The sequence below is a fragment of the Rattus norvegicus genome, chromosome 15 (assembly GCF_021556685.1).
Source record: "Rattus norvegicus strain SHRSP/BbbUtx chromosome 15, alternate assembly SHRSP_T2T, whole genome shotgun sequence".
Classification (NCBI taxonomy): domain Eukaryota; kingdom Metazoa; phylum Chordata; class Mammalia; order Rodentia; family Muridae; genus Rattus; species Rattus norvegicus.
This window is the reverse complement of record NC_141548.1, coordinates 20,921,089-20,941,436: the sequence shown is the minus strand read 5'-3', so window position 1 is coordinate 20,941,436 and position 20,348 is coordinate 20,921,089. Positions and strand designations below refer to the sequence as shown.

At 43.1% G+C, this 20,348-nt stretch overlaps 1 protein-coding gene across 1 annotated transcript; it reads right to left on the bottom strand.

Moving 5' to 3' along the window:
- Positions 1-2,215: 2,215 nt before the first annotated feature.
- LOC148000865 (uncharacterized) lies at positions 2,216-9,708 on the bottom strand. The gene is made up of 5 exons (XM_087586798.1): positions 9,481-9,708; positions 8,581-8,743; positions 7,291-7,422; positions 6,469-6,645; positions 2,216-2,808 (listed from the first exon to the last, which is right to left on the bottom strand). Exons 1-5 carry the CDS (start codon positions 9,629-9,631, stop codon positions 2,724-2,726), a joined length of 708 nt encoding a protein of 235 aa, XP_087442924.1. The 5' UTR covers positions 9,632-9,708; the 3' UTR covers positions 2,216-2,723.
- Between the last annotated feature and the right edge of the window lie 10,640 nt (positions 9,709-20,348).

The window sequence follows — 20,348 nt, the reverse complement described above, 5'->3', positions numbered from 1 at the left end:
GGAAGGGAAGCTAGAAAATAACAGTACAGACTCTCTCAAAATTCTCTTGGGCCTGGGGGTTTGTACTTCCAGGGACCCTGGAGACCTGATCTAATGAGAGACCCAGGAGGCCCACCCTAAACAGAGACAGTACTACCTGACTCCCAGGAGACCAGCTGTCACCCAGCTCACAGAGCTCTACATTCCTCCAATGAGGCTGGATCCAGTCAGAGACACTCACGACAGTTAACATCAGAGATAACCAGTTGTGGAGAGGCAAACTCAGGACCATAAACAACAGAACCCAATGCAAAATCTGCTGCTCACTCAGAGGACCTATAGGATGCTTAACCATCATGTATAACAGGATATCTCCTGCCCTCTTCTGGCCACTGAGAGAACTGCATGCAGAGGGACCACAGAAAAGTCAGCCAAAGAACAATTCACCAAAATAAATAAAAATGAATACATTTCTCTTTCAGAAAGTCATACAAATACATTATCAAGGCAAACAACACCCAAAATGGGGACAGTCTGGCCCATGTCCCTAGACCCTTACACTAAACTGATCACACAGTTACACAGGTCCAAAAATTAACATTCAGATTACAGTGAATATGTATCCCATTTGTGCTCATTGATCTGGATCCCCTCATCCAGGATGATTTTACAAGATCCATTCATTGTCCTGAAAATTACATGCTTTCCCTTGTCCTTTTGTAGTTATTGATCAGCAATCCTGTCTGGAAATGCACCATGCTTTCTTTATGCACTCATCTCGTAAGGGACCACTTGGATATTTCCAAATTCTGAATATTATAAGAGAGCTTCACTGAACATGGTGGAGAAAGGGTGTCTATACTAGGATGAGACAACATTAGGATATATGCCTTGATGTTGTATCTTGAGGTTTACCCATTACCACCTTCCTGAAGAAACAGCATACCGATTTCCAAAGTTGCTACAGAAATTTCCATTGCCACCAGAAGACTCTCAATGTTCCCCTTGCTCCATAACCCAGTAGGAGTGAATTCTCTTATGTGTTACTGAACTAAGTTATGAAAGGTATGAAAAAATATCTCAGAATAATTTTGATTGGCATTTCTGTAGTGTCCAAGGATGATAAATATTTAACATGAGTTTCTATGTCATTTAAGTTTCTTCAACTGTGAGTATTATGCTTATATATACCGCATTTGAATTATGTTTTTATAGAGTGTTTTAGTTTTTCAAATATGTTTTATATAAGCCCATTAGTGAATGTGCACAAGGAAATAATGTTTAAAATTTCTGTAAATGGCCATTTAAAAACTCATTAATGACAAGTTAGATAATGCTCTCTCAGTAAACTCACAGAATTGGCAGACAAGTTGTAAATAATAGAATTCATTACAAAAGTCCAGGACAGGGACTGGAGACATGGCTCATCTATTTGAGAATTTGAATCCCAGAGGACCTAAGGGGCAATTAACAATTCTCTGTCACATCCAGTCCGAGTGAAATCCACTGCCCTCTGCTGGCCGCTGGCAGAATTGCATGCAAACGAATATGGGGAGGTGGGAGGGAGAGGACAGGCACTTGGGGTAGCACACACATGGAGGTGGGCGTTCTGGGGAGAGAATAGGGGTTTTCTGGGATGAAACTGGAAAGGGGATAATATTTGAAATGTAGATAAAAATATCACTACAAATTGCAAAAAGAAATAATTCAAAACTGTAAGACCTCTGCCCAAAAGAAGCTATGATATATATCAAAATGAACTCAGCAAAGCATCATTATCAATAACAAACAAACCAACAACAAAAATAGTAAAAATTTTCATTCCTCTACAATTGGTGGAATTCATTAAATGTGCAGTCATAGCTGATGCTGTATTTCAAGGAATCCACAGGCATCAAACTCTGTGTGCCCTGAACATTTTATATTCCCATAATGAATGTTTTTATCTCCTCTAATGTATTAGAGAAATACTTCTGTGTTTCTCCTTTGTTTGTCATTATAAAGGAAGCTAAATTTGTGAGCACAGGGATGAAGCAAGGATATTTTAATCATGAAGGGGGTTCCACAGAGTATGACACACTGTCTACATCAAGAGCACAGTTTCCTGTGCAGCTCTGGCTGCTGTGAACTGATGGTGAAGCCTACGCTTCATGAGACTTGCAGAAAACCACTGTTGCCTTACACTTGGGCTGTTACAGGAGGAAGAACCACACACGACTCAGGACGGTCTTGTGAGTGAAGGGTTAAAGGTCACATTTTTATTTATAGACAAACATTAATTTATTCAAGAACATTTTAAATTGGGGAGTCAATGAGTTCAATGTATATAGCCTTAGGAATATTAATTAATTAATATTAATTAAGTACACTAAAGTTAACAAATGAATAACAAAACTTCAAACTTAAACAAATAAAACCAAATGCATAAAACAACCAAACTTCAAACTAAAAACCAAATAGAACAAGTAAATTAGTCAGCATTCAATTCCTGCTGATTTTTCAACATATAACTCCAGCCTGTTGCTGGCCTTGCAAACACAGCAGAACGGCAGGTAAGATGGTAAAATCTCTTCAAGAGGAATGTAGACGCCTCATTCAGGGTGGTTGGTTGTTGATGGACAAGTCGTCAAAGGGTTAAACGTGAGGCGTGTTCCATGCCACATCTCAAGGTCTTTCAAATTCAGCCCAAGATTGGAACGGTTACAAGGACTGAGATGCGGGAGGTGTTATCAATCTTTGCACCCTCAGTGCTCCTGGTGGACAGGTCTGTCTCTGAGAGCTGTAGTCCTGGTCTGGGCCATGGGCAAGCGTCTGCTGGAGTGTTCAGACCTAGGGGTGGAAAAGGCCTGGTGAGGACCTGCCATGTCACTTCTCCCATACATAGCGCACAATTCAGCAGGATAATCCAGGATGATCTTTCATCTGAGGTCATTTTCTCATGCCCAAGAGAGAAGGGTAAGAGACCCCACAGGCCTGCATATTTTCCCAGCTTTTAAAACTGCTAAAACTTGAACAGTGAACAGCAGATAATTCCAATCGTCCATATATATTATATTTTAAAATCATGTAGCAGCGTCTCAATGTCAGATGAGGAGACATGTGAACAACCTAGAAAACAATAGGAAGGCCTTGGAGGCCTGGCCATCACTGAAATGAAGACTATCATTATTCCTCCAGTGCAGGAATATGCCTGGGGTCCACTTACAACCTCAATATCTGCAAAGACCCACAGAAACAATATCTCAAGAAGTACATGCACACTGAAGTGATATTATATTTGGCAAGAATATGCTGCATGGAAATCTTGCCAAGGGTAGGCATTGAACTCTAAAGGAGATACTCATGCAGAAAATAAACTATACCACTCCTTTGTTTATGGGTATCAAAAAACTCTTTGTGGGGAGACTTAAAGGCACTGGGCTCAGATAATACAAGAGAGCTCAGACTGGAGGGATCAGTACACCATAGCCAGAATCTCTATGGATCACATACCCTTCATGGATGGAATTTCTTTTAAAATGGACAGGAATAATATTCTGAGCTGCTCCTAGCTGACAGATGCTGATAACTATGATGAAAGTCACACACCCAATAAGACAGTTCATAAGTACAGGGAATCTACTTGGGTCCTCTCATCCTGTGCTTTCAAATCATCTCAGTGACACCGAAATGATGCCGCATCTTCCCAGCCAAGGCCTTTTGCTCAGTGAACAGTTTGTTCTGATTCAGGGCGTCCTACAGACTTTCCTACATTCTCTCCTCATCCTGGTCATTAGAAGATTATATTGTCCATGGAGACAGGCATGTATACAGAGACAGACAGACAGACAGACAGACAGACAGACAGACAGACATACACACCTTTGAACTCACCCAAATATATTTGTTCACACATACAAGCAGAGTATTTTGCAGAATGTGCTTAGTTTCCCAGTTAATGGTAATAGAAGAGATCACCCAGTCTACTATTGTGGCATAAAAAAAAAAACCTGGAATGGGGTAAGTGAGCATAGCCTAAAGACAGCTCAGCCAATAAAGTGTATTCCCCTGAAAATCAGAAATTAGAAATGTGACATCTAGGCCTGTTAGCCAAGACTGCTTAGCAAGGGCACAAAGCTGTGCACAGGAGGCTGATTTCAGGCAACAGAGCACTGGGTGGGGGCAGGTGAGCCTCTTCTGTCCTCTGCTCACTGTTTCCCAGTGCATGCAAAGTGAGCTGCATTTTTCAATATGAGGTCCCTTTAGGATACAGTACCTGACAGGGGAAACAAACTACCAGCACAAACAGCTAGGAAATCTCCACAACCACAATCCAAGGTAAAACTTGTAATGGGATGCTATCAGATATAATTCGAGTGAGATAAGGCTGACTGATTCAAAGTCAAATGCTGGCAGGTATAATCAAACTCAGCCACAGTCCATGGAAGGGCTGGACAACATTGTACCTTTTCACTTTCTGACTGGTGGACTTCTGGATAATTTTGCTTCATGGCTGCTCTGAGGTGAACCACTACAACACTAATGTGCCACAGTTTCTCTGCTGACACCTACTTCTTGTTCTGGAATCGCTGTGTCAAAGGTTGAACTTTCACAAGAGTTGTACATGGCTTCTCACAGGGGTACCCATTTGACACCTCTAGCAATGTCTGAGGGTCATCACTTTCTAAACCCTCCTTACAGATGGTTTTCACTCAGATCAAATGATTTTGAATAACAATGGTTAAGAGTGCTACAGACCCAACACAGGGTGGGTGCTGTGGACTATTTTGAGTCTAAGGTTCTGTCTGAGGCAAAGATGTGATTCCACCTCAGCATAACTCCTGGACATCTTCTGCCTGCAGATTCAACTCTAAGCAAATTAATCTTTCAATTAACAATTTCCAGAGCAAACTCCAAAGCCAATGTATATTCAATCAAGTTTAGGCCGATCTAGAAAGAAAGTGGTGGCAGGTAACGATTAACATAACCAGGATGTTGAGAAGACACAACAAGCACGTGACCTTCCAGTGTTACTGCACACCGAGAGCAAAGGAGGCAGAAGAGCCCTGAGTCAGCACTTTCCACACTCAGGTACATGGATTTCACACAGCAGCCTCTCCTCAAATCCCTGTACCCTATTCCTGAGATTTCTCCAAGTAATGTCAATGTTGATGAATAGTTTTCCCACTGTAATAATTTCAATAGTAATCAAAACCCCATTAAGAACAGTTTAAAAAAACTAATTGGAAAAATTGTGTTTCCTCTTTCTCTCTCTCTCTCTCTCTCTCTCTCTCTCTCTCTCTCTCTCTCTCTCTCTTTCTCTCTCTCTTTATATATATATGTATATATATGTATATATATATACTTTTACATGCTTCTATGTGTGTACATATAGACTAATACAATATATATAAATATGTGTCTGTGTTCAGAAACTTGATGAGTTCACACACACACACATATGCACGAACACACATATACACACACTTCTATATGTAAGCACCCATAGCGCAAACACTTAAAACAAGCAACTCCCAATGTAACATATGTACCATAGCCATAACCATGTTCACACATCTGTGCCCAATGACACAAACACACACACACACATACACACACACACAGAGTCAGAGAGAAATGGAGAGGGGGAGGTAGGGAAGGAGGGAGGGGAGAGAGAGAGAAAGACAGAGAGAGAGAGAGAGAGAGAGAGAGAGAGAGAGAGAGAGAGGACAGAAATCATAAGTGAGAAGCAGAAAAGAATGAGGAGGCCATCCTTCTGGAAGCACAGTTGTTGAATACAGATTAGGCAAAGGAAATGTGTCAGTGAGAGCGTAGACACTGCTCTCCATCCCTTATAGAGTAAACCTGTGTAGGGAATGCACTTCTTGGGCACACGAGGTTGAGAGAGTTGGAGAAAAATTTCCCTCTAACCCTCACATATCTCACACAAACCCTCACCCTGAGAGAAGTCTTTCTTACATCCCTGTTCATCCAGTCAGCTCCAGGACAGAAGCCACAGGAAAGAACACTAAAACACTAGAACAGGACTGACAAACCGCTTCTCAAGCTCCGTCACTATGAACCACCATTTGGAAAGGCAGAAGGGACCATTTTCAATGTACAGGGAAAAGGAGAGAAAGTCCACAAGCCCCATCATAATTGACAATGATAACCATTCTTTCAGCAAGTGAACTGAACTCTAATCAGTTCTGGGCACTACAAAGACGGCTACCACATGGCATCCCTCTAGCATGTAAGTGTGCAATGTGTGATCAACAGATCCCACTTAAGGAAATGCATTTTCTAGTTGAGCAGGAGGATTTGGTTGTCAATCCTCCAGTTTCTTGCATGAAGCTAGAATCACAGAAAGTTTTGTAAATGGGCAAAGAAATGAACAACTGGATGAGACCTAGGAGAGTGTCTGGATAAGTTGGAGAAGGTTAAATTGGTTTGACTTGGTTTCTGCTTAGATATCAGGAAAACCTGCCCTTGATGCTTCATTCATCCTACCTGAGGCTGCTTGTTACACGGATTTTCATACTGGCTTCCCCACAGAACCTTGTTGTTTCCTTAATGGATTCTTCCAGTGCAATCTGATCCCTTAGAAGCCCTTTGTACTCATTCCATGCTCTCTGGGCATTGTTCTTCAGCTCAAAACACTCAGTTAGGAGGGGGCAGAAGCTGCGGCTGAGACACAAAGAAAAAATGGTGAATCCCAGCCAGGCTCCAACTTCCTCCACTTCTCCAAGTCCATTCCTCCTTCTAGGGTCCTGATCAGAAGAGAGCCCCAGATTATAGTCCACGTCCACAGTAGCCATGGAGCATAACCTAGAGACAGGTCAAATGGAGAAAAGAGCAACATTCCAGAAGACTCAGGGCACTTCTCAAAAACCTGACACCATTGATTCAAGTTTTTCCTAGAAGTGGACTTAATCGTTATGTGTGCTTATATGTCCATTTTATTAGAATGTCCCTTGGAGGCCAATCTTTCTATGTGTCCTGTGTGTGTGTGTGTGTGTGTGTGTGTGTGTGTGTGTGTGTCCTGTCAGAGCCCCAGAGCATCAGGATTGATTGATGACTCCATCATTGTGCACACATTTTCTATGTACAGGATCCCTATTTGGGAAGGACAATGACTGATGAATCTCACAGTCTCTTTCCATTTGTTCAAACTATCTACAAGCGGTAAAAATCCTAGAGCCTTCCTTAGAGACAGGCTTCCTGGTCTGCTTCAAACACTATAAAGCCTGATCCTCACTTTACTTCAAAGATAAGAATGGGCTGACACATGCTGTGCCTAGTGCTGGGGTCACAACCTTGTAAGTTACTCACCAGTACCAGTCATTTTCCAGTGTAAGGTTTTTACATTTGACCAAAGCGGTATTGATCTGCTCGCTCATTTTCTTCATGTCGGTCATCACTTCCTCGTGCTGCATCATGAGCATCTCGGACTCAAACTTGTTCCTGTGGCAGGGCGTGGTCCAAGGATCAAATAACATTATGAATGAAGGATTCAAGAATTACATGAATTCAGACTGAATCCTGAACTACCCCAGCCTAGGACATGCCACGCCCTTACTCCTTGGTACTGGGTGCATTTGGTATTTATTCAGTTTATTATTATGAACACAGGGACAGCAGTGCCAGGAAACAAAAGCAGGGAGCTGATTTGCTTGAGCTCCCTGAGAGGGTTTGAAGGAATAGACTAGCTTGCCAAGAACTTTCGAGCGTCCTGTGCCACCATCCAGGCTCCAACTTAAACCCATGAAGACTATTCTCCTGTTCTTAGGTAACAATTCTCAATCATAGAATCTATTGCTACATGAAAACCCAAAGGAACATGGACAGTATTTACAGGGAAAAGAATTTATAGCACACACCAGGAGATTCCCATGTGTGTCCACCTGAGCAGATGTGAAATGTTGTACTGTTCAAAGTGAGGCTCTCACCCACATCATTATCATGCCATGGAAATTGACACAGGATAATTCTCAGGCCAAATCAGAACACAGAATACCCAGATCTTAAGTTATACACACAAACGCACTCACACATGCATACACACACACAAACTCACACAAAACACTCTCTCTCTCTCTCTCTCTCTCTCTCTCTCTCTCTCTCTCTTTCATACAATTAGAATGCCAAATAAATACAAGAATGTGGCATTATCTCAAAATACAATGAATAAAATCAGAGAACAACAATGATACCCTGTTGACAGTCCAGTCACACACTGTGAGGCAGCAAGAGGGATTAGGCCCCTCCAGCTCTTCACAGGACCTATTGAACCCAAAGCACCTCCACGTCAATTGCAACAATGATTGCTCATAATCAGAGCACCTAGAAATTCCCACAACCCAACACCTGTCCAGGCTACTTAAACCACACAATGAGAGCTCACACACTACTACCCTCATTCCCAGACTGTAATTCAGGCCACAGGCTATGATTTACGTTTGTAGGAATCAAAATAGCCTGTGCCACCACCATCTCATTCCCATCTGATCTTCACATTCTGATGCAATCAGGAAAGTGATTTTGACCATGAGGACACCCTGGAGTTGTAGCCTACTGTGATGTGAGGAAATGTGGATTTAACAGAACTTGCACTGTGACTACCTGTCATTTAAATTCTTTCCAGGGTAATCGGCCAGGATTCTCCTGAGTTCATCTCTCTCCTTCTGCACCTTGTGGAGAGCAATTTTGAGGTTCTCCAAACGCTTCATTCTCTCCTCTTCAACAGGTGTCGTGGAGGGTTGGGATGATGCTTTCTGATCAGACTCTGTAGGTAGATAAACACCAGTAAACAGGCATATATGTGGACATAGTGTCAAGAAAAACTATGCTTACTCTAAAACAGAAGTCTGAGGATGAACAGTCTACAGATACAGTGACTCCCTGATGGAGCAAGAAAGCTATCTTTAAGCTGAACTCAGCTCAGTCCCTGTTCCCCACCATCATAGACATATGGTGACATATGCCATCATAGATATAGACCACACCTCCTACAGCCATTCTTCTGCACTCAAATTCTAAAGCTGGCCTAAACAAGAAGAATTGGAGGACCTTCTCAGCTAATGTCTGATGTGAGGCCGGTAAGTCCTTGAGTCCAAACTGCTTAACATCTTGAATCCCTAGTCACGTGTGTTCAAGGACAAAGTAACTGAGACCTTGATATATGACCAGGAGAGTATCCCTCTTGGCATCAATGACCCACATAATCTACAGGACACTGCTGAGAGGAAGTGCTTCCACAGCCTATCCTGAGAGACACTTTGTTATTCTTACAGAGGCTCATCCTGGTATTCTTTGACACTGCCTATGACACTAAAGAGATCCAAGGAAAGCCCTTGACATATAACAGGTCTTGGTTCTCTGTCAAACTAATGATCAGAAATTGTTGAGTCTGGGTCAGCCATTTAGGAAGACTGAGGCTCTAAATCATACGTCATACTCCTGGAAGGACCAGCTCAAGCCAACCTCCTCCAGGAAGCTCCCCTTGCCCTGCCCAGTACTCACTTGACCTCCTCAAGGACCTTTCCATTCGTCTTGTTCTCCAACGTGATAGAAGGCTGGCCTCCCTCTGCCTTGGTCTTGTCTCTGCATAGATATGATTGTCCCTCCGAAAGAGACTGAGGATCCTGGAGAACATGCCTCCTCGGGAACCCATTAGGAAATGAAGGGAAATGGCTCAGGCAGTTGGTGTCACCACAACACTGGTGACATCACAGAACATTCTAGTGTCTCCTGGATACAAGAGAATTTCGAGGGAAGACACCACCGGTGATATCACTGGGAAATGCCATAGCTTACTTGCTAACTACCTCTACCCAGACTGACCAGGTTCTGCAGTGGCTTTTCCAAGGACTCACTTTTGAGCTAGGGAACACCCATTCGCACACTCTCCTTCCACAACTTCAAAGTTCTCACTGCTTCATTACAGCTCAGTTCTGAGGACAGGGAGAGTTGGTTAAAGCCTTGATTTGGATAGAACATCTTTGTTAACAGCCAAAAATCTAAAGACCCTGGGTGAGGGAGATTCTTCTCCCTGAAATGTATACCCCAGGGTCCATGGATGTCACATATAGTCCAATTTCCACAGTTTTTACTGTTCCCAGGAGGCCAATATTTGTTCCTACACCTTTAATGTATGCAAGTTGGAGTACATTGTTTCATGGACTGTGCCTTGGGAGGGGGCATGGTTTCAATGTATTCACCCATGTTTTTTCCTGAAATCCCTGTCTTACAATCCCATTTTGTGCAATGAAAACTCCTGTTTCCTGAAAACATAGGTGCTCAGGTATAGGGCAAACAAGAACTGTAAACTTTCTGTCCATTCTTAAAAGTTAAAATCCCCAAAAATGAGGGAACTGAAACGCAAGCGAGAGCCATGGAGGGGCAGAATGCAGAGGTGCTGCTGGCCAAGAATGAGCAGGAAGAAGCAGAGAAGCTGTAGCACATCATGGTGTACAGGGAGCTAGAACTGGAGTTCTACCTGGGCAACCTGCTGGCTTCTGACAGCAACCCCTCGATGGTGCTGTGCCAGACCAGGGCCTTGCTGGAGGCCGAGCTGTGTGCCCTGGAGTGGGAAAACCCAGAACATCTCATCAACCAGCTGTGGAAGCTGCTGACCAAGGCATGGAGGAGGCGGTGGTAGTGTGCTTGCAGGAGCCTGTCACAGGCCTTCCCCGCAGGAAGCCACTGCCTGGCCAAGAGCTCTCCCTTGCTGGTAGCAGTGGTGAGCAGAGCTTTAAGGGCATCCATCCCAAAAAGAGGACCAACCTCTTTTGGGATGAGGTAATGGTCAGTAGTGGTCCCTTGTGGCTACAAGCCCTCCCTGGATGACACTGACTCTGGTTTGCCTGAAGCCTCAGAGATAGTATTAACTTAACGTATGTATGTATGTATGTATGTGGGTGTGTGTATGTATTCATGTATGTGTGTATGTATGTATGTATGTATGTATGTATGTATGTATGTACGTAAATATGGCAAAACTCAAAAAGCCAAACTAGGAATGAAGGAAAAATAAATTGAGAGTATGACACAGTTGAAAAAAGTTCTTGGTTTTGGTTTAACTTGTGTTTCTATGTTTAATGTAAAGAAGAATCTTTCTTCTTGTCTGAGTAGGTGTACCTTTTGTGTCCTACTGTCAGAAGGTGTGCTATGGTATTTGCTAGAGAATTTAATAAAGCGCCAGATGAATCCATAAATGTAATTTTATAAGGTTTTCAAAGAATGATGTTTTTTATGTAAAAGAAAAGCATCTGATATTGTTTCTATGAGCAAAGAATTGGCATCAATATTTCAATCTCTAGCTATGCAAGTGTAGATTTTCCAAAGTAGGTCTTAATATTACCTAAACAAAATTTCCTAGGCTTATCCAAGAGCTTAGAGTTCCTGTTTGTTTTACATGAAATGCTGATAAACTGCTCTGACGATAGCCATGTCCAGTTACAGTCCACTGGGCAGGGATCCTCACTGGTTGATCAGTAAAGTATTAAATCCCTGTCACAGACCTCATGCACAGCAGTTGGCTGGGTGCACTTTGCTCCTTGTCCACTAGAGGGAGACAAGCCTGAATGGTTTAATGTAAATGGAGATTCTCAGTAGCAATGGGCTCCTGCAGTGCTAAGATGTCCCCAGCAGAGCAAACCTGTCTGAAGAACTTCTCAGGGAGCAGGTGTTTCCTTAAAGCACTGAAAGGGGGTGCACAGGACACCTGAAAACTGACAGCACGTTCAAAGACAGTGCACAGAAGAAGGAACACATATCCTTGAGAAATGTAGAAAACCATGCAGCCTAATCACAGACATACAGACGCTGAATTAAATGATGGACGGCCAAGCAAAACTCTGTGACTTACAGGGAGGTTATTGAGATGTAAATATTCACGATCCTCTGGGAAGTTTGTCAATTTCTACATCCTTCCTGGATAACAGCCTTGCTACAGATACACTAAGAGCCTAAAAAGTCCTAGGGTGCCAGCATTTCCAACCTGAAATTCCATCCCAAAAGAAGAACTAGCGATGTTGTCAAAATTACATTTTAAATAATGGTAGCCTTACATTAAGTAGAAGAAAAGAAAGAAATGAAAGATAGTACCAGGATAAGGACTAAACAAACAAATTCAAACACACATTTATATACAAACTACTTACAGATGGGAATAATAAATATGTCTACAAAGATAATGTCTTGCAAAAATAAATCAAAAGCATGAATCACAGTTGCTCTTGTCCATAATTCTTTATGTTTTCCAAGATTTGAGAGAATAAGTATTCCTTTTACAAGAAAGTTCATTTGAAAAAGTGTCTAGAAGTAAACTGAGAAAATAGGAAGAAAAGGCAACCAGGGTGAGCTTTGGGTCTGAGGCATCAGAATGTGCAGAGGCAGGCAGACATGAATGAGGACAGCAGGCTTAGGAGCTTCATCTTGTCCCAAGTGTGGATTCATGACCCAAACCTCACAGAGAAGGTGCTGCAAGAGTGGCAGTTTTCACACTGGGGAGTAATGGGTGGGTCAGCAATAGGAGCTAGAGTACTGGCAGGCCCTGCCTTTTTATAACTGGGGGCTTTTAAATGAGGGCGGTTTGATAGATGGAGTTGGGGGCTCACACTGGGATGTGGACTCTGACCAGGGAGGGCAGGGGAAACAGGGAGCATGAGAGCATGTGTCACACCTGATACAGTGCTGCAGTCTTTGTACTGGACAAGGTCAGGAAGTAATGAATCTGTAAACAGCCTGGCCCTGGTTTTTCATGCCTTGAAACCAACCGAATCGGAGGGAGGGTTATTTTATGATTTATGTACTTGCAAGGGGACATAGAGACTCTATGTGCAGGGGCAGAGAAGCTTAGTTGAAAGACTCCCCTCAAAGATAAAAAGGAGTCAAAGGCTCTGTCCTCTAAATGTGAACAAAAACTAGTGTTAGGCACAGCAGAATTCAAACCACTAAGGGTAATGATTGAATTCAACTATGTGGCTATAGGATAGTACCAGGAGTAAATCCATCACAGCATGGTGGTTTTTGAACAAGCACCATGGCCATCAGAATACAAAGGGAAGAGCACAGAATCATGGGAAATCAAAGTGGTAATACCATGACACATGGCAGAAAGATTCAGGCAAGATAGAGCTGGATTCAGGTAGCAGGGGAAAAGGAGGTAAGTACACAGTGGCTTAGGAAGCAGACCTAATGGGATCTACCATCTGACTTATGGGAACCACCATGTGACTCATGGGATCTACCATGTGACTCATGGCATCTACCACGTGACTCATGGGATCCACCATGTCATTGGGGGCTGTGTACTTTAAGTTCCATTGCATTTGACCACTTTTTGTCTCTGAGTGTCTGTGTTCCCATAAAATGCTTATGAATGGAGAAGCATGGTGAAAGAGTGTCTCTTCCCCTAAATTTCCAGTTTTCCTGGACAATAGCTTATGACTCCTGGCTGAGATTCCTGTGGATATTCAGGAGCTTAAGTGACAGTTGATTGGCTTTGTCATTTCTCTGTTGCTGTGATTAAATATGTGTACAAAAGCAAAAGTTAAGGGAGAGAAGTTTACTTTGTTTTATAGTTGCAAGATGCACCACAGTGGAAAGTCAAGCCAGCAGGAGCCTGAGAGCTGTTGTACTGACTGCAGGCAGCGAGCAGAGGAAGACGCTGGTCTTCAGATCACTTCATCCCTCTTATCCAGTCCACTGTCCCAGTCAACCACAGAGGGTGGGTCTTCCCACTTCAATTAGTCTAATCAGAAGAGTTCAGCACAGCATGTCCCGAGGCTAACCTACATCTAGTAATGCCTTATATAATAGAGCTAATAATCAAATGATCTTCCACTTGGGTGCCTAGAGCTGAGTCTCCAGGGAGATTCCAGGTGCTGTCAAGTTGACCACCATGCAAACTATGAAGATGAGTTCTTCATTTAGACTCAAGCCTTCTTGCCATGTACTCCTAGAAGTTCAGGAAAGTAGAAATTCCATAAATATCAAAACCTGAACAACCTCCTAACTTACCAGTCAGGCATGCTAGACCAACACTTCTGAAACTGTGACCTGGACAAGCACCTGTAGCTTCATTACCTGGGAATTCTCAGAAATGCAAATTTTAACTCTACTCAACCTATTCTCTGGATGAAACCAATCACCTCCTCTCATTGGACGGCCTGGAATGGATGCTTTCTCTTCCCAGAATGGCCTCCAGGTGCAGCAAAGCTAAGTTCACAGCTAATTGCAGTTGGGTGTTTGGGGCGTCCTTTTCTTGCCCTTCACAATTACCTGACTTAGTAAAAAGAATCAGTAGGCGCCATCTGTTATTGACAAGGTGACCAATCCAGTCTTGAGAAAAGCAAGATTTAGAAATCACTTTAGTCTAGAAAATCATCACATAGAAGGTAGCATGTCTTACCATGCCCTGACAAAGAATCTACAAAATTCAAAAAGCTTGGTTTCTGTTGTTATTCCTATTAACAGAATGCTAAAACTGAGAAGGACTAAACAGGTGACCCAGGTGACATATAGAACAACATATTTAATTGGGGACTTTCAATTTCAGAGTTTTAGAGCAAGAAGATGTGGGATGAACAGCTGAGAGTTCCAGTGTTGATGAAGAAGTAGAAGAAACAAATGCTACCTGGGATTGGTGGGCGCCTTTGACGCCTCAAAATCCACTCCCACTAACACACCTCCATCTTGCCTCCAGACCTTAAAGCTCTGGTGGTCTGGGAGTCCCCTGGAGCTGGAAAGGATGTAAAGGTCAAGAACTCTGATTGTCTTACAACCTGAGAGGTTCCACAGCCTCATGAATTCCTTTGATGGTTTGCTGCCCAACACTTCTGAAGAATCTGACACCTCCACTCCACAAAAGGAACAAAGAAGGGCAAAAGGTGAGCTATGCTACAGGCATTCAAATGTTAAGAATGCTCTCCCTAAGGACTGGAGGAGAGCTAGCTGTCCCACACTGGAGCAATGCTCACAGCTGACTGCAGTTCAGAAACTGGAGAGGATAGTCCCTGTGTTGCTGTGCAGAAAGGACTGGAACAGTAGCAAAGACAGTGGCTGCGCCCATTTCATGGGTGCTTTAGAGCAAGACACCTTCCAGAGAGGTTTCCAACTAAAAAAGTTCAAATGCTACCTCTGAGCCTTAAAATTTTATAGCTTAGGTAAAGTCAGATTTTTCTTGTTATTTTCAAATGAAGTTTTGAGGTTTTTAAGTCGTTCCTCTAGAGGGACCCCCAGGACTTGAATATTCTGACAGTGAACCTCCCAGGGCATCTCCCCAGGGGTCAAGGTTTAATATGGGAACAGTTAGTGATTTTTACACAGCTCTTTTTGTTTGTGTGTGTGAGCTGTCCCTTGTCCACAACAGCTTTTTGTTTTCCTCAATGAGGAGAGTTGCTCATTTGTGAGCCATCATTAACTCAAAGTGAAATGGTTAAAAATATTTATCCTGTTAGAATAGGATGCATCTTTTTAACGACTCATTAAAAAATTAAAACAACGAAAACAAAACTCTGGCTTTTGAGATGAGTTATACTAATTCACATTGTTTACCTAGCTATAGTGCTACATAAACACTACATAAAAGGAAAAATAAGCTTGGTTTACATAAAAAACAAAAACAAAAACAACAAAAGGTTTCAGAGCTGCAGAGGAACAGCCTTGAAGGATGCTTACTGACATGGAGACTCCAGGCTCAGCCTCAGCCCATGAAGAAGAGAACAGAACACAGAAATCTTCCTGTTCCTGCTAGCGCTGTGGCAGTCCACACCTGCCCTCCTGATGCTTGGGGAACTGAGACAGCAGAGGCTGGAGTCTGAAGCTACAAAGGGAGGCCCTGTGCTTTCTCATTACCAAGCCTAGTACAGCACAACACAGCACAACTGTGAAATGGGTCTCTCCCGCTCTTGCAGTGGCAAAGGGAAATGGGATGCAGCTTTGCACAGTTCTCAGTTCCACCTGAGTCTCCCCTCTCCAGCTCTGAGCCCAGTCTCCCAGTTTGTTGGATGTGAATTCTATGATCCCAAATTCATGTGCAAAATCCTTTTCCTATAATCTAGCTTTCCATCAAAGACAGCAAGTACCAGAAGCTAAACAAAGAGCCACAGCTTCTCAAGAACTTTTTACTTCTTTCATTTTCAAGGGCCCAGGCCACCATCAGGGGACTAAAGCTGGGGTGGGGAGAGCATGAGAAAGTCTCAGAGGTGTTGGGCCTGTACTGGGAAGATCTTTTCAGATACCCCTGGAATGCTCTGAACTCACAGGCAGGGGATTTAAAAGTGGGACTCTTTATCCTGGTATCTAGATGTGGAAATGGTGCTGGCAAGTCCTGTTTGGGGATGGCTTACCCAGGAAGCTTGGCTCAGTGGAGGGTAGAATGAATGACAACATTAACAATAATTCTGGTCCAAGTGCATATGTCTGCATCAAGTTCTCAAAAAATCCTGTTATGGTAAACAAAAGACAGAAGTGAGCAGTGGCCAAGAACAGATGATTTGAAAAACCTTTAATTAAGTAATCCATTAATTAATCCATTGTCGTATTCTGTGTGCATATGTCTATATGTGTTATTGTGCATATATGGAGGTCAGAGGACAATGAGTGAGGGGGTCCTCCTCCTACCACATGGGTTTTAGTGATAGAACTTGGATCCTCATGGTTGATGACAAATTCCTTATCCCCATTTCAAAAGTTACATTTATTATTTGTGGGGGGGGGGCAGTAATTGTGTGTATACATGTTGTAGAAATTATTTAATCCCAACCTGGGGTTTCTCCCCTGCCTCTGACCACTTAGTTCCCAGGTAAAAGACACCCAAAAGCTTTATGCTTACATTAAGCCTTAATCAGCAAAAGACCTGGGCAGATATGGATCCTCTGGCTGTTATGTCTGTTTCCCAGCTAATAATCCCACTGTATAATTTGCTGTGTTTCGTCTGGGCTTCTCTTAACTCCAATTAGCCAACCCACCTGACCCATGGTGGCTTCCTCCTCCCTTCACCTTCTTTCCCACTTGTGGTTCTTTTCTGATGCGGGAAGTCCTGGGAGGCTAAACCCTGCCTGTGCCCAGCTGTTGACTGTTGGCATCTTTATTCACCTACCAGAAAAGATTTGGTGACACAAGTTTACATAGTATCACTTGGGTAAACATGTAGACTCTCTTGTCTCTGGGACAATCAGGCCGTGGAGGCCTGCAGTTATCATTCCATTACAGAGCAACAGACCAAACCTCAAAGCATGAAGGTCAGGGCCATCTGATAGGAGTCAGGTTTCTGTGTAGGTCCCAGGTATTGAACTGATTACGTCAGGCTAGGCCACACAAGAGCCTTTCCCCATTGAGCTATCTTCCTGGCTCATGAAAAACCTTTTACAGGCTCGTGTGGTCCTGTGGCTCTGCATGTGTGAGCTTGCGTGTGTGCAGGCCAGAGGACAACCTTGGTTGTTACTCTTCAGGTGCTGTCCACCATTTTTATAAAACGGGAGTTTTCATTGACTTGGAATAGGACAGGTCAGCTGGGCTGGCTGGCTAGGGAGGACATGGAGTCTCTGTCTCCCCAGCAAAGGTTTGTGCCACCAAACCAGGTTTATTTTTGTTGTTATTTTAATTGGTTTCTTTTGTTTGGACTGAAGTTTATCATCTGAGTTTTTTGGCTCCATGGCTTTCCATTTGAGCAGGATAGGACATAAAATGTCTGTGAATGATGTGTGTATTGCATATGACTGTCCTTGAGTCTAGTATAAAATGAACCAGAATGTGGCTTTTTGGCTTAGTCTTGCTTGGTCACACTCAAGGTTGAAGAGGAACTTCTTGAAGGTTTAGCTACACAACAAGGGTTGTATAATTCTCTAAGTCCCTGATTCTTACATCTGAGATTACTAAGAATTTACCTCCTTTCACTTTTCCTGTTTTAGGCACAGTCTGAATTATGTACCTGAAATGTGGAATAAATTACAAATACTAAAATTGTTAAGTGTTCTTAAGTTAATTACGGCACAGGCAAAGCTATTGGAAAAGACTGGATTGGCTGCAAATATTGAGACTTTTCCCTTGCCTGTGATAGCCCAAAATTAGGCAGCCAATCCACAGAGGGCAGCATTTCTCTGGCTATTCGGGGCCACAGGTCCCTCTGTCTGCTGAGCCATTCTCTAGGGTTTGGGGTTGACACTATTTTACTGTACTGTAGAGAAGTGTCATGAGGCGACTGCTCCTAGCTTGCCAGCAGCAGGACACCCTAGGATGGTTCGCTCACTCTCACCACACTGAGATACAGAGGAGGCAACTTCCTCAAGCAGAGGATCCTGGTGCTCTGTCTGCCAAGGAAGCTGCAAACCTGAGGATGTGGACTTCATGGTCATTTTCTCACGAGAAAGTAACTTTCTTTATAGCTTAATTAGACAGCAGCACCTCTAACACGTCTAAGAGTTGGACGGCTGACATGTTTCTCAGTCTGCAAGGAGGTTGGGGTCACTAAGATTCAAGATATGCTATGGCTAGGGAAACAGCTTCTGGAGAGAACTAGAAACAGTGGGCAACTTTTATCCTGCTTTGTCTTTAAAAGAAGTTGAAACTGAATAAACTGTGCATTGGCTGACTGGGCTGTGTACCCCGTGTCCAGGTTAATACCTCCCTAACATGGGACCTCAATGTACCAGACTGTGGCAGTGAATTAATTAAACAGCTTTGGCTCCTTAGTGCAGTCATGGCACCTGCCCAAGAGTTCTCTGATTTTGAGAATGAAACACACACACACAGGCACACACACAATCAATGTCTGGACATTTCTAATCCTCCTGACAGCTACCATACATCTCCCTTCCACCCAGCATCCCAGGTTTAACACCTTTTATATCTATGTTTTATCTTGCTGCCTGTTACCTTCTGGGAAACACCCCACTCCCCAATAGGGTCCTATTCCCTTCCACCTACATTGTAGGCTGCTTTCTCTCCTGTAGCTCTTACTCTGACCCTTCTAAGTCTGGATCATGGTGATTCCCTTCATCCTCCACTCCCTCCCAATCCCTTGCCCTGTCCTTCTGTCTTTCTGTCCAAACATTGGCAATGGCAACTCGGAGCCCTCAGGGACGCTCAGGTCTGGAAGTGCAGCTTTTTGGGAGCCAAAATAAGACAATTATGAACACCGGATATTGATACTTTACACATACATTCTTGATATTGAATAAATCAACTAACTTTAAGAATATGGGAATTTGATCCTCAGTACTACGGAGGGTAAACATCATGAAGAAAACGGCAGACATTTTGCCTATAGACTCCGTTCATATGTTTCTGAACAAAACTTAGTCACATGCAAACTCTTGGTTTGAGAGGCACCTAGGAAATATAATTCATAGTTGTCAACTCTGTGCTCTATTGAAGATGTAGGAAATGGGAAGGGAAGCTAGAAAATAACAGTACAGACTCTCTCAAAATTCTATGAGGCCTGTGGGTTTGTACTTCCAGGGACCCTGGAGGCCTGCTCAAACCAGAGACCCAGGAGGCCCACCCTAAACAGAGACAGTATTACCCGACTCCCAGGAGATCAGCTGTCACCCAGCTCACAGAGCTCTATATTCCTCCAATGAGGCTGGATCCAGTCAGAGACACTCATGACAATTAACACCAGAGACAACCAGTTGGGGAGAGGCAAACTCAGGACCATAAACAACAGAATCCAATGCAAAATATGCTGCTCACTCAGAGGACCTATAGGGCTCTTACCCATCATCTATAACAGGATATCTCCTGCCCTCTCCTGGCCACTGAGAGAACTGCATGCAGAGGGACCACAGACAAAAGTCAGCCAAAGAACAATTAACCAATATAAATAAAAATGAATACATTTCTCTTTCAGAAAGGCATACGACTGTATGATTAAGGCAAACAACACCGAAATGGGGACAGTCTGGCCCACGTCCCTTGACCCTTACACTAAACTGATCATACAGTTACACAGGTCGAACAATTAACATTCAGATTACAGTGAATATGTATCCCATTTGTCCTCATTGATCTGGATCACCTCATCCAGGATGATTTTACAAGACCCATTCATTGTCCTGAAAATTACATGCTTTCCTTTTTCCTTTTGTAGTTATTGATCAGCAATCCTGTCTGGAAATGCACCATGCTTTCTTTATGCACTCATCTCGTAAGGGACCACTTGAATATTTTCAAATTCTGAATATTATAAGAGAGCTTCACTGAACATGGTGGAGAAAGGGTGTCTATACTAGGATGAGTCAACATTAGGATATAGGTCTTGGTGTTGTATCTTGAGGTTTACCCATTACCACCTTCCTGAAGAAACTGCATTCTGGTTTCCAAAGTTGCTACAGAAATTTGCATTGCAAATCTACAGGAGACTCTCAATGTTCCCCTTGCTC

Coding starts and splice junctions, on each gene's coding strand:
- LOC148000865 (XM_087586798.1), bottom strand. CDS start 9,631: ATGGGTTCCCGAGGAGGCATGTTCTCCAGGATCCTCAGTCTCTTTCGG. Junction 8,744..9,480: donor AAGGTCCTTGAGGAGGTCAA/GTGAGTACTGGG, acceptor ATCTACCTACAG/AGTCTGATCAGAAAGCATCA. Junction 6,646..7,290: donor CTGGAAAATGACTGGTACTG/GTGAGTAACTTA, acceptor TTTGTGTCTCAG/CCGCAGCTTCTGCCCCCTCC.